Source organism: Chrysochloris asiatica, unplaced genomic scaffold, assembly GCF_000296735.1.
Source record: "Chrysochloris asiatica unplaced genomic scaffold, ChrAsi1.0 scaffold00079, whole genome shotgun sequence".
NCBI lineage: Eukaryota > Metazoa > Chordata > Mammalia > Afrosoricida > Chrysochloridae > Chrysochloris > Chrysochloris asiatica.
The window spans coordinates 3,350,234-3,370,741 of record NW_006408597.1 but is presented as its reverse complement, the minus strand read 5'-3'; the positions used below and the strand labels follow the sequence as shown (position 1 = coordinate 3,370,741).

General features: G+C 39.2%; 1 protein-coding gene across 3 annotated transcripts in view; it reads left to right on the top strand.

The window, feature by feature from the left end:
• Nucleotides 1–776: 776 nt before the first annotated feature.
• The window catches only part of ZNF410 (zinc finger protein 410), a 39,774-nt gene continuing 20,042 nt past the window's right edge, over nucleotides 777–20,508 (top strand). For 2 of the 3 annotated variants that reach the window (XM_006865538.1, XM_006865537.1), the window contains exons 1-5: nucleotides 777–935; nucleotides 5,648–5,783; nucleotides 8,244–8,462; nucleotides 9,820–10,011; nucleotides 17,609–17,759. In XM_006865538.1, the coding sequence (XP_006865600.1) occupies nucleotides 903–935; nucleotides 5,648–5,783; nucleotides 8,244–8,462; nucleotides 9,820–10,011; nucleotides 17,609–17,759 (731 nt within the window). In that variant the 5' untranslated portion in view covers nucleotides 777–902. The remainder of the gene's footprint in view (nucleotides 936–5,647; nucleotides 5,784–8,243; nucleotides 8,463–9,819; nucleotides 10,012–17,608; nucleotides 17,760–20,508) is intronic. The other variant, XM_006865539.1, reaches the window with a different exon arrangement.

Below are 20,508 nucleotides of genomic sequence, written 5' to 3'. Positions count from 1 at the left end.
GCTATGGGTCGGAATTGACTCGACGGCACTTAACTACAACTACTACCATTGTTATTGTAAGTTTTTTAAATTATAAAAACAGTGTAGCCACCTTGTAGTAAATGTGGGAAATGAAAACAAAATAAGTCACACTAACCTACCACATTGGAAACCCTGTACAGGGTCGCTATGGGTCGGAACCGACTCGATGGCACTTCACAACAACAACAACAACCTACCACATTATTATCATTGCTGTGAATTTCCTTTTTTATTTTTTCTGTGAGTAGATGAGCTAGTTTAATGATACAAAGTATATAATTTTATGTTTTATTTTTGTAACTTAACATGACGTAAGCATTTTCTTTGTTATTACATTGTCATCATAACCATATAATCATATATTAACTGACAGTGTCATAATTTCATCAGCCACTACTTAATTATTTGATATATATGTTGCTTCCAGGTTATTACCTCAGATGATAAGATGAATATCGCCTTTGGATACAGGTTTTTCCAGATTTAAGACCTTTTCTTAGAATGGATTATTAGTAGAAATTCTGAATGTAAGCATAACATTTTTAGGGTTTTTGATGTCTATTGGAGTTGTTCTATATTAGAACAAATGTTTTGGCTTAGTTCTTCATTTGTTTGATTGTTTTGCTATTTGGGTTTTACTTTTTTAGCTATGTTTTCCACTTGGCTTTTTTAGCTATGTTTTCCACTTCTGTTAATTATCCTCTTGTTTTCCCTCCCTTCTCCCCATTTTAGGTGAAATTGATATACTTCTAAACACAGCATATTACCAGAAGAGAATAGAATTTCCTAATGAAATATGAGCATAACAGGAAGGTGTCATTGACTCTGAATTAAATTTGAACTTGTTCCCTGAACAGCTGCAGGATTTGGAAGCTGAATCAATGTTATCAGATGAGTTAGAATCCAAACCAGAGGTGAGCCCATTCAGCTTGTGTCTTTTTACTTTGGGGAGACTGTATACCAAATTATCCTTAGCTCTGGGGTCAGCACACTTTTTTTGTAATGGGGGAGATAGTAAATGTTTTAGACTTCGTGGGCCATACAGTGTTAGTCTTTAGCTTCTCATCAATGATGTTGTAGTGTGAAAACAGCCATAGACACTACTTAAATGAATCAGTGTTCCAATAAAAAGTTGATTTACAACACAGATAGTGAACTAGGTTTGGTCCATGGGCCATAGTTTTCCAACCCTTGCTGTAGTTTACTGTTTTTCGATGATTAAGTACTTTCTCAAAGATTAAATTACATTAAAAAATTTTTAAGACTGCTTTTCTATTTGTTATTTGGTTAAGTGTATAATTATTATATAGGCAAATAATTATCCACCACTCCTCTGTCAGTTTGTCATACTCGGGTGGCTTGTGTGTTGCTGTGATGCTGGATGCTGTGCCATGGGTATTTTAAATACCACCAGGGTCACTCATGGTGGACAGGTTTCAGCTGAGCTTCCAGACTAAGGCAGACTAGGAGAAAGGAGAGGTGGACTACTTCTGGAAGGTTAGCCACTGGAAACCCTATGAATAGCAGTGGAACCCAGTCACATAACACCAGAATATTATCAGATGCACTGCCAGAAGATGCGCCCCTTAGATTGGAAGGGGCTCAAAGTGCAACTTGGGAAGAGCAGCCCCCTCAAAGTGGGGTTGACCATGATGACGTAAATGGATTGATTAAAGCTTTGGGGACCTTCATTTGCTGGTATAGCAACAACTGTCAACATCCATTAATAATTAGAACATGAAGTCTATGAAGTATGAATCTAGGAAAATTGAGAGTTGTCAAAAATGAAATGAAACGCATAAAGATCTATACCTAGGCATTAGTGAGCTGAAATGGATTGGTATTGGCCGTTTTGAATCTGAAAGTCATAAGGTGTGCTATGCCGGGAATGATGAAGAGGAATGGTGTGACATCTATCTTGAAGTATGATGCTATCTGTGTTAGGGTAATATTCATATGCCTATAAGGATGACCACTTAATATCACTATTATTCAAATTTACACTCCAATCACTAAAGCCAGTGATGCTGAAATTGTGCATATGCGCATAGGGTCGCTATGAGTCGGTAACTGACTCAATGGCTCCTAATAACAGCAACCACCTTTTTCAGTTTGAGATTGATCAATCAAAATGTAGTGATAATTGTTAGAATGCAGAGGTTGGAAACAAAGAGGAAGGATCAGTAGTTGATGATAGAAATGATGCTGGAGATCACATGATAGAATTTTGTAGACCAATTTCCTTGCAAGTAACCTTTCTTTTTTCAACATGGTCCAGATACAAAACACAGAAATTAAATTGACTACATCTAAGAGAGGGAGTCCTGGTGTGATGCTATGGGTTAATGCGTCAGACTACAAAGTTGTTTGAACTGCAAGGTCGATGGTTCAAGCTCACTGGCTGCTTCTTGGAGAACCTATTCAGGGTCACTATGGGTCAGAATCAACTCGACGGCACTTAACAAGAACAAGATGGGAAGTGATGATGGAATTGTTTCATATTGTAAGTCAAAACAAGGCCAGGGGCATACTGGAACAGATTATCAATTGCTCATCATATACAAGTTAGGGCTGAAGGTGAGGAAAATGAAAACAAGTCCACAAGAGCCAAAATTTGACCTTGAGCATTTCTCACCTAAATTTAGAAATCATCTCAAGAACAGATTTGATGCATTATACACTATTGACAGAAGACCAGAAAAGTTTGGGGATGACATCAAGAACATCATATAGGAAGGGGGAAAAAGGCATTAAGAAGATAAGAAAGAAGGAAAAGACCAAAATGGATATAAGAGGAGACTCTGAAATTTGCTTTCCAGCGTAGAAATGATAAAGCAAATGAATAAAATGAGGTGATAAAAGAGCTGAACAGAAAACGTCAAAGGGCAGCTTGAGAAGACAAGAGTCAAATATTGTAATGAAATGTATGTGCAAAGACCTGGAGTCAGGAGACCAAAAGGGAAGAACACAATACGTTCAACATTTCTCAAGCTGAAAGAACTGGAGAAAAAATTGAAGCCACAACTTACTCTGTGGGTTAAGCTCTGTACCGCAAGATCAGTTTGAACTGTAACGTCAATGCTTCAAATTTACCTGCTGCTCCTCAAGAAAACCTATACAGGGTTACTATGGGTCGGAACCACGTCAGTGGCACTTAACTAACAACAACATGAGCAAAATATTGATGATATAGAAAGCATCAAAAGAACATGGATGATTACATTGTACCAAAAAGAAATGGTATCCATGTTCAACCATTTCAGGAGGTAGAATATGATCAAGAGCCAGTGGTACTGACAGAAGAAGTCCAAGGTGCATTGAAGACATTGGCAAAGAACAAGGCTCCAGGACCTGATGAAATGTAAGTTGAAATCTTACACTGATGCAGCTCTGGAAGCACTCACTCATCTCTGCCAAGAAATTTGAGAGATAGCTACCTGGCCAACTGATTGGAAGAAATCCATATATGTGTCCATTCCAAAGAGAGGTCACCCAACGGAAGGCGTAAATCACGAAACAGTATCATTAATATCACATGCAAGTAAAATTTTGCTAAAGATAATTATAAATCAGATGTAACAGTACATTGACAAGGAACTGCCAGAGGTTCGAGCTGAATTCAAATGAGGGTGTGGAATAAAGAATATCATTGCTGGCATCAGCTGGATCTTGGCTAAAAGCAGAAAGTAGCAGAAAGATGTTTACCTGTGCTTTATCGATTATGCAAACTTTTGACTATGTGGATCATGACAAGCAATGGATAACATTGCAAAGAATGGGTATTCCAGAACACTTGATTGTGTGATACATGGACCAATAGGCAGTCATTTGAACAGAACAAGGGGATACTAACTGATTTAAAATCAGGAGAGATGTGTGCCAGGATTCTATACTTTGACCATAGTTATTCAGTCTGTATGCTGAGTAAGTAATCCTAGAAGTTGGATTATATAAAGAACATGGCACCAGGATTGGGGGAGACTCATTTACAAACCTGTAGTATGCAGATGATATAACCTTGCTTACCGAAAGCAAAGAGGATTTAAAATATTCACTGAGGATTCAGTATAGGTTGCACCTCAATGTAAAGAAAACAACTTCTCACCACTGAACCAATAAATTGCATTATGATAAATGGAGAAAAGATTGAAGTTGTCAAAGACTTCATTTTGCGTGAGTCACCCATCAACACTCATGGAAGCAGCAATCAAGAAATCAAACCATGTATTGCATTAGACAAATCTGTTTCACAAGGTCTTTTTGCTCTTTGTTCAAGAGCAAAGGTGTTGATTTGAAGGCTAAGATGTGCCTGACCAAAGCCATGGTATTTTCAGTAGCTTCTTAATGCATGTGAAAGTTGAACAATGAATAAGGAAGACCATAGAAGAACTGATGCATTTGAGTTTGGTTTTAAAGAAGAATATTAAAAGTGGCATGGCGTGCCAGAAGAACAAAAAATCTGTGTTGTCAGAAATATGGCCAGAATGCTTCTTAGAAGTGAGCTTGTTGAGATCTCGTCTCTCATACTTTGGACATATTATCAGGAGGGACCAGTCCCTTGAGAAGGACATCATGCTTGGTAAAATGGAGGGTCAGTATAAAAGAAGACCCCCAAGGAGATGGAATGGTACTGTGACAGCAGCAGTGGACTGAAGCGTAACAACTGTGAGGATGTCACAGGATCAGGCAGCGTCACTGTGTGTTGGATCCAACTCAGTAGCATCTAACAACCACAGATACTTATGAAAAAATTATGTTGTTTTTTTTAATACAGGGTTTCAAAAAGTTCATGGAAAAATTGTATTATCTTTTAATTTAGCTAATGAAGCCACCTTGTATATGATGTGTGCATGTATATTCATTTTTCACCTTAAGTTAGTGCACCTCTGATGCATAGTAGAAAGGTCTTCGAATCTAAAATTAGATTTCTTAAGTTGGAAGACTGGAATTTATCCTAACAAGTCATGACTTTAGATAAATTGCTTAATGTCTTCAGTTTGATCCCCCATCTGTAAAATACATGTTTGTTGTTGTTGGTAAGTAGTACTGTCAAGTGACTTCTGACCAATAACCACCCCGTATAGGGTTTCTGAGGAGTGGCTGGTGAGCTTGAACTGCTTGCATTGCAGTTCAGACTGACTTTGCAGTCCAGCGCATTAATCCACAGCGCCTACCGGTACTGCAAATACATGTTTAATGTTACTGAGTTGCAATAAGGATTCTCTGAGTCAGTTCACAGAAAAGCACTTGGTAAATGTAATCAGTACAATACAGTTGAAGTTTTTTTTTTAACTAGTCATCATTTAAAAATAATTATTTTTTAATCATTTCTTTTGATAGAAAGTGACAGTAATAACTTTAAATGTTGTAGTTGCTTTAGTTTTGCTATGAATAAGACCTAAATTAGTGCATAATTAAGATTTAATGTATTTTTGCATTATGCCATAATTGCTTTACTTAGTTTCATGATATCTGCCTTTTCTTTTATGGGTGAATTCTTTTATGTGTATGTGTTATTTGCAAACAATAGGGCACACATTCACATTTTGGTAAATTCAGAGGTTTAGATTTCATACCCAACAACCTGTATTTCTCAGTGTTGCCTTTTTCACCCCTGCCCCTGTAGCTCCTGGTACAATTTGTTCAGAATACATCTATCCCATTGGGACAGGGGCTAGTGGAATCAGAGGCCAAAGACATTACGTGCTTGTCCCTCCTTCCAGTGACTGAGACTTCAGAATGCAGCCGGCTAATGTTACCAGGTAAAAATGGAGATCACCAGAGATGGAGCTAGGATAAAGGGTTCTACTAGCGTAGTCTACTCTGTGGTACCAGTGGAGTGGGAAAACTGACTTTATAGCTCAGGGTGGAAATTGTAAAATGTAGTTGTTGTTGTTAAGTACTGTGGAGTCGGTTCTGACTCATAGTGACCCTGCACAGGGTTTCCGAGGCTGTAAATCTTTACGGGAGCAGAATGCCTCATCTTTGTCCCGTGGCATAGTCATGGAGAAAAAGCAGTCATGGAAATCCTAAGTACATCAGTAGTAGAAGCCTTACACACTGAGAGAGAAGGAAGGAAGGCTAAGAGCAGAATGTGGAACTCCCTATTTAAGGCATAGGATTAGGTAGGAGAGACTGTGAAGGAGGGAAGAAGGAGAAGTTAGGCTAAACCCTAAGAGCCCACTGAGATGGAAGTAAAAGAAGGCCATTGTTTACCTGACCAGGAGCTGTTCCATTGAGTAAAGGGTGTGGAAAGCCAGGCTGCCGTGGTTTAAGGTGTTAATATGATACACTCTGCTCTGTGTAAGTATATTTGAAGAGAAAGCTATACTTTCTAAAGGCTCTCTTGTGGTAGGAAGGAAAAAGAGAAGGATGTAAGGATTTTTTTTTATTTTTGGTGAGAGATACTTGAGGGTGATTTTATGCTAAGAATATCAATTAGAGAAACTGCAAACAGAGAGAGATGGTGGATAATTGGAGAGGAGAGTCCAGAAGAGGTAAGAAGTAGAATGCTGAGCATAGGTAGTGAGGGTAGCTTGAATGAAAAAAGGGAGATCCGTATCTGTAGAGAAACCACCCTTAATTTGTAGGAAGTTGTAAAGGTAATAAATGCATGTTTTTAATTGTTAGGGGGAAATTCCATTATCATTGAAAAGTTAGTGGAAAAATTCCATTTATCTTTTGATTCCATTTTTTCATAAACTTTATAAGCCCTTGTATTCCTTGCACTTAAGGGCCTTGATAAATAATAGTGAGGTTTTTTTTCTCTTTTTAAAAAGACTTCTTGAAAATAAATTGTAAATTTTTAATTAACTTTCTAATGAGTCATTCATCTTCTGTTCCTTTTTAACTGAAACCACTGGTCATAGTTCTGTTGTTGTTGTTAAGTACTGTGGAGTTGGTTCTGACTCATAGTGACCCTGCACACGGTTTCCGAGGCTGCAAATCTTTATGGGAGCAAAAAGCCTCATCTTTCTCCCACAGAACAGCTGGTAGTTTCGAACTGCTGACCTTGAGGTTAACAGCCTGATTTGTAACCACTACGCTACCAGAGCTCCTTAGTGAAAACAGGAGTCAGTAGTCCAGAACATAATTTTTGGATGTTATAAACTCTTTTTTATCCCTTGTTTTTAATGTTAGAAATAGTAATGGTAAATCATGGGAAGGTCAGTATTAACTTGTTGATAACAGCTTATTTGTTTGTTATCAATTCTACTGGTTGCCAACCTCTAATGATGTTCTTTTTCTTTTATTTTTGAAGTGTCCTTAAAGCCCTTTTCCGTTTTTAAAGCTTTAAGAAGGATGAATATGTTCAAACAATATTTAAAAGGTTTTCTTATCTACCTCCTAGCTCTCCCACATCTTCTGTCTCCCAAATCATGTTTTTCTATTGGTTTGTTGAGAGTTATATTTTCTAAAATCCTTTTAGATTTTCAACATAATGACAATTTTCAGGTGTTAATCTATGTAGACATTCATTAAACTTTGACATGGCAGTACTGTTCCTGGGCTTCCACTTTTATTCCTATCATCTTATTCATTATTTTGTTAAAAGAGGAAGTTTTTACCCACCTTTTATAAAGATGAATGAAGCCCTCTAAAACATTGGATGCTTCAGCCTACAATACAGTTGCCACTAAAACCTTTGAAAGTTCATCTCCTTCTCTTAGAACAAAGTTCTTGAAAGTAAGTCTTCTGAATCATTTCTTTACATAGTGTCAACTCTAACTGTTGTGAAGCATACTGAATTCTTAAAGATTTCAGTTGTTTTCTAGGCTAAAGTTTTAAAAAAAATTTTCTGTAACAACTCATCAGAACTGTCGCATGGATTTATAAAAAAGTCAAAAAGGAGTATACTCCAAGAAAAGCATTGTAAACTTTAGACCCTTTTTGAGTTTGTGTGACTGTATAGATATTTTTCGGGGGAAGGCACTTGTTCCTGGCCTCAGAAAGGATAGTTATGTAAGGTAATATAAAGCAGAATACTGAGCATGGTACTATTGGTTATTAGTTAATACCAAATGTTGGAGGAGTCTGTTCTCACATTTTGGCTGATTCCCTTTAGAACTTAAAGCCATTTTCCTGTTCTTATCTGAGGAATTTTTTTTTCATTTGTAAAATGAAAGTACTGCCTGCTGCTATAAAGATGTTGATATCAGGGATGCTGTGAGAGTACTTGGGGCTTCATGCTACATAATGCTGTGATGTTTTCCCTTTTCTAGATGATACTCCAAATCATACTAACTCTTCTAAGGATGTCCCTTCCTCAGCTGTGTTGAGAAGCCTTCAGGTGAATGTGGGCCCAGACGGAGAAGAGACAAGGGCTCAGACTGTACAGAAGTCCCCGGAGTTTTTGTCAACTCCAGATTCTCCTAGTTTGTTGCAAGATCTACAGCCAAGTGATAGTACTTCTTTTATTCTTCTTAACCTAACACGAGCAGGTATTCTTTTCCTTTTCTTGAACTCGGCTCACATTTAAGAAGACCTTGAGGTATATATGTATGTGTCATATTTTACCATCCCAAATGGAAAGGAGTGTTATTGATTATTCTGGAGAATGTGTTTAATGACAATGACTAGTGGGAGGGAAAGGACTTAGAAGTTCTTGTTTGGGAAGCTAGTGGATGGTGGTGCTATTCACTGAGAGTGAACACAGGAAGCACAGGGCTTGCGGGAAGATGGTTAGTTCCATTTTGTGCCTGCTAGTGTTGAGATTTCTCAGAGACATTCAACAAAAGTTGTCATGTAGAGAGTCAGAAACAGGAATCCAGTGTTCTGGAGTGAGGCCTGCTGTAAAATAAGTAGCTTTGTGGTGCTTCTCAGTCAGCATATATGAAACAATGGGCATAGATCCCATCACCCAGGAGGATCTGGGACATTAACAGAAAAGAAGACAAGGAGCTTGGAAGGGTGGGGAACAGAAGAATGGGAAGGAACATCTAGAGAGGGAGGCGGCAATGTGGGAGAGAGTAGTGTAAGTGAACCCAAGGAAGGAGACATGTTTAAGAAAGAAAATTACTAAATCATGCCAAATACTACAGGATAGGTTTGTGAGACACTGACTAGGAAGTGTGTCTGGTGACCTTGGCAAGAACAATTATTACTGGGCTTGTTGTCGTTACGTACCGTCGATTTGGTTCCAACTCATAACGACCATATATATATGGTTTCTGAGGAGCAGCTGGTGGGTTTGAACCACCAACCTTGTGGTTCAAACTGGCCTTGTAGTCTAGCACATTATTCTGCCAAACCACACTAGGACTCCATTGTTGGGGTAGAGGTGAAGGTCAGGGTTTAAAGAGATAGCAAGTGAATGGAAGATGGGAAAGTGGATACATAAGTCAGAAGGTATAGTTGTTCAAGAAACTTGACTTGGAAGAGTGAAGAGTACAGGAGAGAAGGTAGACACAGAAATACTTAGGATTTTAAAACAAAGATGGGAGCGACTTGAGCTCGATCAGATTTAAAGGCTGCAAGAGAAGGCTGGCCATTAGAGAAGAATAGGTTGTAGGTGAAGACAGGACCTAACTGAATGTGAAGGATGTGAGAAGGGATAACCGGAGGTTGCGATTGACATACCAAAGCTGGAGGTTAGCCTGGTTGCCTGGAAGGAAAGTTTTGCCTTTGAAATAACAGGAAGTGAGGAAAAGACAAGACTGGATGCTGAGAGTGGAAAGAGGATGGCCTGATGATCTGTGAGAGCTGGTGTAGCTGATTCAGGACTCGGAAGGTTTGAGCCAGGTCAGATAAAAGGCTTGCTTGATGGCTAACTTTGATATATCCTCTTTTTCCTTCCAGGTTTGGGCTCTTCAGCTGAGCACTTAGTATTTGTACAAGATGAGGCAGAGGATTCAGGAAATGATTTCCTCTCCAGCGAGAGCACAGACAGTAGCATTCCATGGTTCCTCCGGGTTCAGGAGTTGGCCCATGACAGTTTGATCGCTGCTACTCGTGCACAACTGGCAAAGAATGCAAAAACCAGCAGCAATGGTGAGACCCTTGTGATGTTTTTCTTTTCACTTGTTTGAGTTATCACATACAGCTGTACCAAAAGTACCATACGTGGGAGACTTTAACAAACAGAAATTTACTCTTTCACAGTTTAGGTGGCTATATGTCCAGATTCAGAGTCCCAGATCTAGGGGAATGATTTCTTTCTCTGTCGGCTTTGGGGGAAGGTCCTTGTTTCTTTTCAACATCTGTGGGCCTAGCATTTCTTGGTATCAGTCCTCCTGAGTCTAAAGAGGTGCTCAGCACAGAGACTCCCAAGTCCAAAGGATGTGCTCTGCTTTTGGATTTCTGGTGCGGTTCCGTCGGATAAGCACTAGTCTGCAAACCACAAGGTCGGCAGGTCAAACCCACCAGCTGCTATATAGTCGCTATGAATCAGAACCAGCTCAGCACACTAAAGAAGCTGTATCTCTTTTATCTCTTGTAAGATAAAAAGTTATGCAGGTCACACCCCAAGGAAACTCCCCTTATATCAGATCTGGGCTGTACCTGAGTAAAGGGATGACTTAAGTTAGCATGATGCATCCAACCCTGATCCTGTCTCATTGACTACAGACAGAAATTAATGTTTGCAAAACATCACAAAATGTGGGATAATTAAAATGACAGATGACCACATAAAACTAGGAATCATGGCTTAGCCAAGTTGACATTTTATCCATGAGGACACAGTGTAATCCACAGTTGTCTGTGCAAAGAGATTTTGGCAGTTCAATGGCTATATTTTGAGTTCTCTATAAACCAAGTTATTTTACTAGTGAGAACAGAAGACTAGGAATATGTACTTGTTTTGAGTCATGTATAAAATAACTTGGCAGTGCCAGCTTTGTCTGTAGAATCAACTGAGCGAACATTTTCAAGAATCAACTGAGCCAACGTTTTCCATTTGTTACTTAAAATAGTGTATGGTGCTCCTTTTAAAGGAAAAACAAATTCTCATGGAACCCCAATGTTACCTTCAATTATATTTTTGTTATAATTTTACTTAAATATGTAAAACACAGAATTATGTATAAACTTCCTATATAAGAGCTCTTTTACTATTAACGAATCAAAATAATTTTATCAGTTAATTGAAATGAAACTGTAAAACCAGCGAAAATAGAATTAACATTAAATTAATGTAATTGATGATGCTGTTTTGCTGAAACTAAATTGCCGCTCATAGCAATTACGCAGTTAGCTGTGATCACTGTAATGCTGTCTCTGTTGAGTTCCACATGTCTGCACTGCCTCCTGTGCGCTGCTTCTCTTTATTCCAGTAATTCTCATCAGCACCTGGAAACTTGTTAACAATGCAAATTCTAAGACCCCAACCCAGGCCTATTGAATCTGAAACTCTGGAGGTGGGGTTTCATAGTCTGTCTCAGCAAGCCCTCCCTGTGGTTCTGATACATGCTGAAGTTTGAGAACCACTGCTTGACTCAAGCCACACCTAAACCACTGCGAAACCTTTGTTGAATGTGGAATACTATAATACTTCCTAGTTTAGGTCTGCCTCTGTTTTCTTATTAACTTCTGACAATTAAGGTTATGTATGATTCAAGGAGTCCTAATGTGGTGTTGTAGGATAAGCACTGGACTGCTAATCACAATGTCATCGGTGGTGCAGGATTGCTATGAATTGTAAATAACTCAGTGTCACTTAACAGCAACAACAAATATGGTTCAGTACTGCCATCCCTCAAACTGTGAGCTTAAGCACTGAAATCCTAAGGCAGTACACTGAATTATGCTAATGATCTTGAATGTGCTTATGATTCTCTTTATTGCCATTCAAATGGAATGAAAAAGATTTTTAAACTTCACATAGAGAACTCAAGATTCCTGTGAATATTTCAGAATAACTCAGTTTAAAAACCATAAATCTAAATCTGTCCTCCAAAGCTTTGACTTGACTGATTTCATTAGTTCTGTTTGTGAGTGCCATAGTGCTGCTCAGAATGGCTCATTTTACCATTTTGGAGAGACTGAAGTTCTGATTATATTGAGATGCTTTTACTAATATCTGAATTCTGGAACCATTGTCATCTCTACGATACACTGAGTCTATTCCAACTCATAGTGACCCTATATGGGCTTCCGAAGCTGTAAGCTCTTTATGGGAGCAGAAACCATAATCTTTCTTCCACCGAGTGACTGATGGGCTTGACCTGCAGGCCTTGCAGTTAGCAGTCCAGTTCTTTTCCTGCAGTGCCACTAGGTCTCCCTTACCCTGAGGAAGCAGTGTAGGGAGTGAGTTTGGGATTGAGAATCTGGAGGTCTGGGGCTAGTTTTCTGGCTTGGACAGTTTCAGCTCTCTTGGCTTCGGTTTTCTCAGCTTTAGAGCATAGAGATCAGATAGCTTACCTGATTGGATTAGTTGTTAAGGAGATTATGTAAACTCCTGGTGTAATACTGCAGGATCAGCACTGGATTGCTAACCACTAGGTCAGCTGTTCAAATCCACCAGCTGCTCCTCAGAAACCCTATATAGGGTAGCTGTGAGCTGGAACCAACTCTGGCACTTAACAATAACATCTGAGAAGTTGGGGGGAAACCTTATAATTAACAAAACATTATTACTCTCACAATATGTTATCTTAACTACCTTATAACCTTGTATGCCTGAATATGAAGGGGTTTCAAAAGTTTTTGTGGAAAATGGAATAAAAAATTTCCATGAACTTTCTGAAACCCCTTCATATAACACAAACTTTCCATTTTCCCAATGAGATGATTCCCTAAAAACTTTTTTTTTTTCTAACTTAAATAAATAAATCATTAGGCATGTAGGTAAGTGAAATAGCATAAGTTTGCTATTGAAAATTATTTTATTTGCACATATTTTATATAATGTTATATGAACTATATTACAGGCAGGTACAAGTTACATCAGATTTACTGACAACTTCTCCTTACCATTTAATGTTATGTAAATTTGCCCTACTTTTGAAATGACAAAGGAGCCAACCCAAAGCAATCAATACTCATACAGCATTCTTGACCATAGTTACCTTCACTTGCTCCTTGCTCGCCATTAAATCACTGAAAAGGCTTTGAGCACCAAAATGAGAGCTGTCTGACTGACCTACAAATTCCACTTAAAGACACTTAGGATACCACCAGCGTTTCTTTAAGAAGGCATAATAAAGTATAAAGCTCAGAAATTTTCATACTAATTAAAATGTTTCAACAAATGGAAACAATGCTGTAAGTACCTACTCATATATACGAAGAAATTTGGAAGACAGCTATCTGGCCTACTGACTGGAAGAGATCCATATTTGTTCAAATTCCAGAGAAAGATGATCCAATGGAATGTGGAAATTATCAAAGAATATCATTAATATCACACGCAAGTAGAATTTTGTTTAAGATAATTAAAAATAGCTGCAGCAGTGCATGAACAGGGACCTGCCAGAAATTCAAGCCAGATTCAGAACAGGCTGTGAAATAAGGAATATCATTACTAATACCAGATGAATTATGGCTGAAAGCAGAGAATACAAGAAAGATGTTTACTTGTATTTTATTGACTATGCAAGGCATTCAACTGTGTAGATCATAGCAAACTATGGGTAACATTATAAAGAATGGACATATCAGAACACTTCATTGTGCTCATACAGAACCTGTACATAGGCCAAGAGATATTATTATTCAAACAAAAGGATACTGCATGTTTTCAAAGCAGAAAAGGTGTGTGTGTTTGTGTGTGTGTGTGTGTGTGTCAGGGTTGTACACTTCCATTATACTTAGTCAATCTATGAGGGTAATTTTAAAAATATTGCTACAAATTCACAGAAACCTTCATTAAACAAATATTAAAATGTAAAAAAAAGACACAGGATAGATTGCATGAGTCCTCTAACACATTGTTTCAGAGCACATTGTAATAAAGTTTTATAGAACAAAACCATGCCCATTAGTTACAGATTATCAATAATTACTGCAGTGGATTGGTTGAATAGCTGTAACAGAAACCCTATGTCCCTCAAAACTAAAAATATCTGACCCTTTATAGAAAAAATGTGTTGGCCTGCTGTTATAGATGATGTCCTCATCTATAAATTTTATCCCAAGTGCAAATTGCCCATTCATATAACAGGGAGTTCTGGTATGACATAGGATAAGCATTGGACTGCTAACCACAAGGTTGGCAGTTCAGACTCACTAGTCACTCCTTGGAAATCCTTTAGAGTCACTGTGAGTTGGAACTGACTCATTTACATTTAACAGCAACCACAACCTAATAGTAAGATCTTTAAAGTTCTTTCAGGTTGTCCAACACTTAAACTATGAGATGTTGAATTTCTTAGTCTCTCTGTCTTTGACCGGTTCTACCGTAGTCTCTCGCTTTTGTAACCAGTCCTGGTGTGACACCACAGAATAAGCATTCAACCGCAAGAGTGGTGGTTCAAACTCACCAGCCACTCCTCGGAAACGCTGTACAGAGTTGCTATGAGTCACAACCGACTAGATGGCGCACAACAACAACAACCAGATAACCTCTGAATATCCAAAACTGGCATTGGCTAAGATCATTGTAAGCTAATCTAGCTTCTCCAAATAGTGCTTTGTTTTTAAAAACTAAGTAACTGAGGGAGCATTCCTCTAAGTGAACGATTTTATAAGGATTCAAATACAAGGCAACTGATTCTTTTCAAAGCTATTTTTTAGGGAAAAATCTGCCTTATATTTGAGCATGCATTGAGTATCAAAGAGAAGCATGCATTGAGTATCAAAGAGGAGGAATTCCACTAATTTCTTATTTTTGCCTTACTCCTTGTTTTCACTTTCCCTGTTTTATGATTATGTTAATGTTTTTATTATATCTACAAAATTAAATGCACAACAGCCCAACTGTCACCATTTTAAATCTCTGCATTAGCATGGGGTTTCTACAGTCTAGTAATTAGCTAGAGCCATAGATTTGGTAGAGAGCCCTGGTAGTAGCGTATTGGATACATGCTGAACTGCTAACCGCAAGGTCAGCAGTTCAAATCTGCCAGCTGCTCTTCGGGAGAAAGATGAAGCATTCTATTCCCGTAAAGATTTACTGCCTTGGAAACCCTATAGAGGGTCGCTGTAAGTTGGAACCAGCTAGATGGCACACCATCACCATAGGTTTGGTGGAAATTTTCCTTTACAGTGTATGCCCTTAGGTACTGTTGAAATTTTACCCTTGTATGTTTGTTGTTGTGAATTGCCATCAAGTCGTTTCTGACCTAGGAGCTGGTTAGCTTGAACTGCCAACCTTGCAGTTCAAATGGCTTTGCAGTCTGGCACACTAACCCACAGAGCCACGCCAGGAATCCTTACCCTTGTGTAGGCATTACATTTTCAATTAAACAAACAAACAATTAAAATATTTTAAAATAAATTAATATTGACCAACAGAAGGTATCCTACGTTCTGCTCTGACCTTGGAACAATAGCTTTATTATTAGCATATGATGAAGTGCAGCAGGGAGAACCAGGGCTTTGAGCCATTTCATTCTAGTTCGACCCAAATAGAATGACCCTGAATCTATTTAACAAGAGCCTCAGATGACTCTATAAGATTCTGATTCAGTGGACTATTGGAACATATGAACACTAGTCTCCGCGACTCTGAGACCAGAAAAACTAGATGGTGCCTGGCTACCATTACCAACCATCCTGAAAGGGACGGATTACATTAGAGGGTCCTTGATAGAGTAGGAGAAAATGTGGAACAAAACTCAAAATAAAGCAATTAAAAAAAAAAAAGAAAGAAAGACTGATTTACTGGTCAGAAAGAGACTAAGGAACCTATGACTATGGTCCTCGACTACCCATTTGGAGGCCAGGAAAGGAACTCACCCTCTTGGAGGTAACAACACTGAACTAGCAAGGTCTGCTCACTATGGAATAGTCAAGCATTCAAAATCAAAAGGGCAACAGTTTCCTAAGGACAAAGTTGAGAAGGAATAAGAAGGTGGATGGAATGCAAACAGAAATTACAGGGAGAAACTGGAATAACTTGTTGCATGGCGGGGATTGTAATCATTGAGAATGAAACAAGGTGTATGATTGTTTGAATATAAAGCTGATAATCTTATCTATAAACCTTCACTCAATTCACAATAAAAAGTTTTGTTTTTTTTTTAAAGTAGCTGAATAAATGTTTATTAAATAAAAAAGATTTTGATTTAGTATATCTGGGGTAGAAAGACAGATTCTCAGCAGGAATGAAGCCCTGAGGAGAACATAAGACTGGAAGTAAAGAAAAATCAGATGAGACAGAGACAGTCTTTGGTCAACTGTCAAGTTCCAGGGAATGTGATAAGTCCAACACATATATCCTGCTCTTGGCTTTTTTGAAATATAAATGTTACTCCTTTGGTATGTATACTGGGTAAAAAAAGAAAAAGCCTCCATATAGTTACAGCTAAGTGGCTCTGAATGTTCTTCTCTGTTGATACCCAACTATGTCTTAATGAAAATGGAAGAAAAGGAAAACTAGCTGCTAATCTGGAATTTATATAAATGTTCATTAACTGATTTCATTTATATCTAAGAGAAGTACTCTATATGCCTCCCCCCGTCATTCTATTGAACAAAATTCCAATCGCTATTATCTCTATTTTTTAAATATGATTAGAAATTTAAACAATCAATTGACTTACCATTCATAAGATATTTTATAACAAAACAGAGATGGTAGAAGCAATTGGAAGGTGGTTCTTAATCTCTAGAGCAAGGGTGAAGAAATTTTTTTCTGTCAAAATTTATATCATTCGCTGACCATAGAAAATTACTAATTTAAAATTTAGCCTGCTATATTTGGTCAGACATTTAATTATGTGATGCCTCATGTGATGGCTTGAACTGCAGTTGCCTTGACAGGGCCAGACCAAATGATTTTGCATTCCCCACTCCTGCTCTAAGGAGCTCTGGTAGTGTAGTGGTTATGAGTCAAGCTGCTAATCTCACAGTCAGTAGTTCGAAACTACCAGCCATCCCATGGGAGAAAGATGAGGCTTTCTGCTCCCATAAATGTTTACAGCCTCTGAAACCCTATACAGGGTCGCTATGAGTCAGAACCGATTCCACTGCACACCACCACCATCGCCACTCCTGCTCTAGAGTGATAGGAGGAGGCCAAACTGACTTCAAAAGATGGAAATCCAGGAATGACCACCTGCTTCAGAAATCTGCTTTAAACCCAGATTGGCTGCTCCAAGCTATTGGCTTAATGTTATACAAAACGAACTTGTCTGCTGTAGCACCTCATTCAGGGTGTGGATACATTTACTTTCGCACCAGTCTGAGGTACAAAATAAGTTTAATTCTCCTCTCTGAAATTTCTGATGTAAATCATTTTGGGCATTTCTTATACGTGCCACAAAGAGGCCTAATCTTATGACTAATCTTCAGGTAATTCTCTAGAGTAAGAGAATAGGAACAGAACACTCATTTCTGTTGTTAAATGAATACATAGGGAAGTGGAACTAGATGTCTGATTAATGATCACTAGGAATATCACTAGAAGTAAAGTATATGAGTTGTATTTGAACCAAAACATTTCAGTGGGGTCCTTCCCTGGATTACAAATTTGACTCTGTTACAGGAGAAAATGTCCATCTTGGCTCTGGTGATGGGCAACCCAAAGATTCTGGGCCCCTTCCTCAAGTGGAGAAGAAACTCAGATGTACAGTTGAAGGCTGTGACCGGACATTTGTGTGGCCAGCTCACTTCAAGTACCACCTCAAAACTCATCGGTGAGCAAACCTGAGACCCCGTACATGGAGCTCAGGAGCTTTGATGTTTCTAGCTGAACTTCTCCCCTGAATTGGCAAATCAAAGAAAACGGTCTCCAGTTCACTTTTGGATAAGATGCCTTTTGTTCTTTAATAGAAAGATTTTCATTGTCTTACATACCTTATTCATTTTGTTTTGTTTTATTTGTTTTTTAATATTTTATTGTGAATTATGTGATAGTTTACATGGGAGAACATTAGTTTTACATTCATCCTATCAGATATCGTTTCATTGCCATGGTTACAATCCCCTCCATGCATCATCAAACAACCAAATGCGTGTACCCTGCAGGCCTACCCCCTCTCCACCCTCTGGTCATCACCACATAGTCCCTCTTCCTCTCTGGGTCTAGAGTCACCAGCCGCTCCATCTCTCCACGTCATTGTCTCTGCCTCCATCTCTGGGGTCACTGCTTTTCTGGGTAGGGTCTTGCACTCCGTTCTTCTCTCTTGATGGTCCCAGGTACCTCCACCTACTCCTGGAATGCAAAGTCAGTCACTCCCCACCTTTTGCTACAAAATATCCACCTTTACATTCCCAACCCTTGCAGTCAGTCCTGATAGCAATTACTCACCATTATACCACAAGGGACCTATCCCCATCTCTTTTAATTAGTCCCGCCCAGACAGATTGGATACTACTCAGTGGGGATTCTACCTTCCTCCACGCCCTCTGGATCTAGGCTCCCTCTTGAAAGCTTGTAAGCCAGTCACTTCTTGCCTTTGTAGCTGCCCCCCGCCCCCCATTTTGGGTAGCCAATGTCCAAGTTGCCCATCCCTGTCTACTCTGTTTATGGAGGGGGTGGGAATAATCCTCGCTGTAAAGATTTGTTCCCTCTTTTGAGCTATTGCATCCATAGGTATAGGTCAAGTTCATCAAATTGTATCAGGTTACTCTTTTTTTTCTTCTTCTAGTTTAGCTCTGATCATCCAATCATTGAAGCCAGGTCAAGTGGATATTATCTGCATGTATGGATGTTCTTGTGCATATGCCCTCTCTTCTTATCAGCTGGATGCTTCACTTTCCACTCTAGTCCTCTGTGGTTATGTCACTGACTCTGGGCCCAAGAGTCCCCAGATCTTGCCACACTGCTGGCCAACCAGGTCTCCACCCAGGTTCACAGAAGTCTATTGAACGCTGTAGGGCTTGGCTCACCGCTTCATTGCTGTTTTACCCTCCTTCCCCTTATCGGTGATGAACGTGGTCACCAATCAGAGCTCATGTCTGCTCATGTATTCTCATTGAGTCTTAGTCTTGGAAGGCGGTTTGCCCTGAGGGGACCTGACCACTTGCCTTGATGTCTCCTGGGTAAGCACTTGCTTATTCTTGTAGTAATCAGTCTAGTAATCAGTTGGACTGCTGTGATTGTTTTGTATTTTTCCTGTTGGTCTTTCTTTCAAGAAGTATCTGCTGTTCTAGTCACTCCAGGCTGTTGCTTGACCTTTCAAGAGGCAATTTCCCACCTCAGAAGATTCTGGATAAGGTTCAGAATTCCACCTATGGTCTTATGTAATGCAGAAGCTCTGCAGGAAGCCTCCTTCACTGGGCCCGTTGTAGCCCCACTTTAGGTATTCCAATCAGTTATAGGCAGAAGATGGACTTACAAGCTTTCTCTATGGTGGCATTTCCAGCTATTCCTTTCTCTCCCCATCCAGTGTCTATTTTATAATGGTATACCAGGGAAACCAAGATTCAAAAGACAGCCAAGCATCTTAACATTATTTCCCCCATTTCCCTATTCCAACCATGTCTCAATCCCTGTATCCCAGAGCCCTGTTTTTCCAAGGTTGTACATACATCATTATTTACCTGTGTCTCTCTTAGCCCATGTAAACCTGCCTAATTGTTTTCCCACCCGTCTTATTCTTCCATTCCCCTTACCTTTCTTGTGTATTGCCCCATCCCTAGCACCCAAACTATCCTGTGTCTATTCCCTACCCTGTGCTCCACCTTCCCCTCCCTCCCCTCACCCCACCTCCCCACATTCTGTTAACCAGCAAAGAATCCCACCCTCCCTTTAGTATAGGTTCTTATTCTTAGTCTTGTATAGTAGTGGTCCTATGCAGTATTTCTCCTTTTGCGAATGACTAATTTCACTCAACGTAATGTCCTCAAGGTTCATCCCTGTTAGGTAATAACTTACAGCTTCCTTGTTGTTTTTCAAGGTAGCATAGTATTCCGTTGTGTGTTGTCGAGGACCAGCCTCAACAGGGGAGTTTGGTTCACAAAGTAGGGATATCTGGCAGCAACAGAGACAGAAAAAGAGTACAGACAAAGAGACACCCCGAAACTAGAGTGGATGCAAAACTGGCGGCCAGACCCTGGACTACAGGCATCGTGGCCCCTACAGGCAGTAATGCACAGCCAGCCCTGCAAGCAGTAATGCACAGTCAGCCCTGCAGGCAGTAATGCATGTGGGCTTCAGTCTGCGCCCCCTTTTTATTTCAGGGAGGGGCTTTACACAAAGGCAGAAGGTGATTATTAAGACAGGGTACAGAAATGAAATGTGATTAATCGTTCAAAACAGGACACCATGATTTACAGGAACAAATTCTAAAACATACATCACAGATTGTCTTGATAATCTAACATCCTTAATTTTCTAGAAATGCAAGCAAATCGTTATAAATTACTTTTTAGGTTCAAATCCCAAGGCAGCAGCTCGAGTTTTCTCCAGGCTAATTAACATACCTATAGCACCTAATCTTC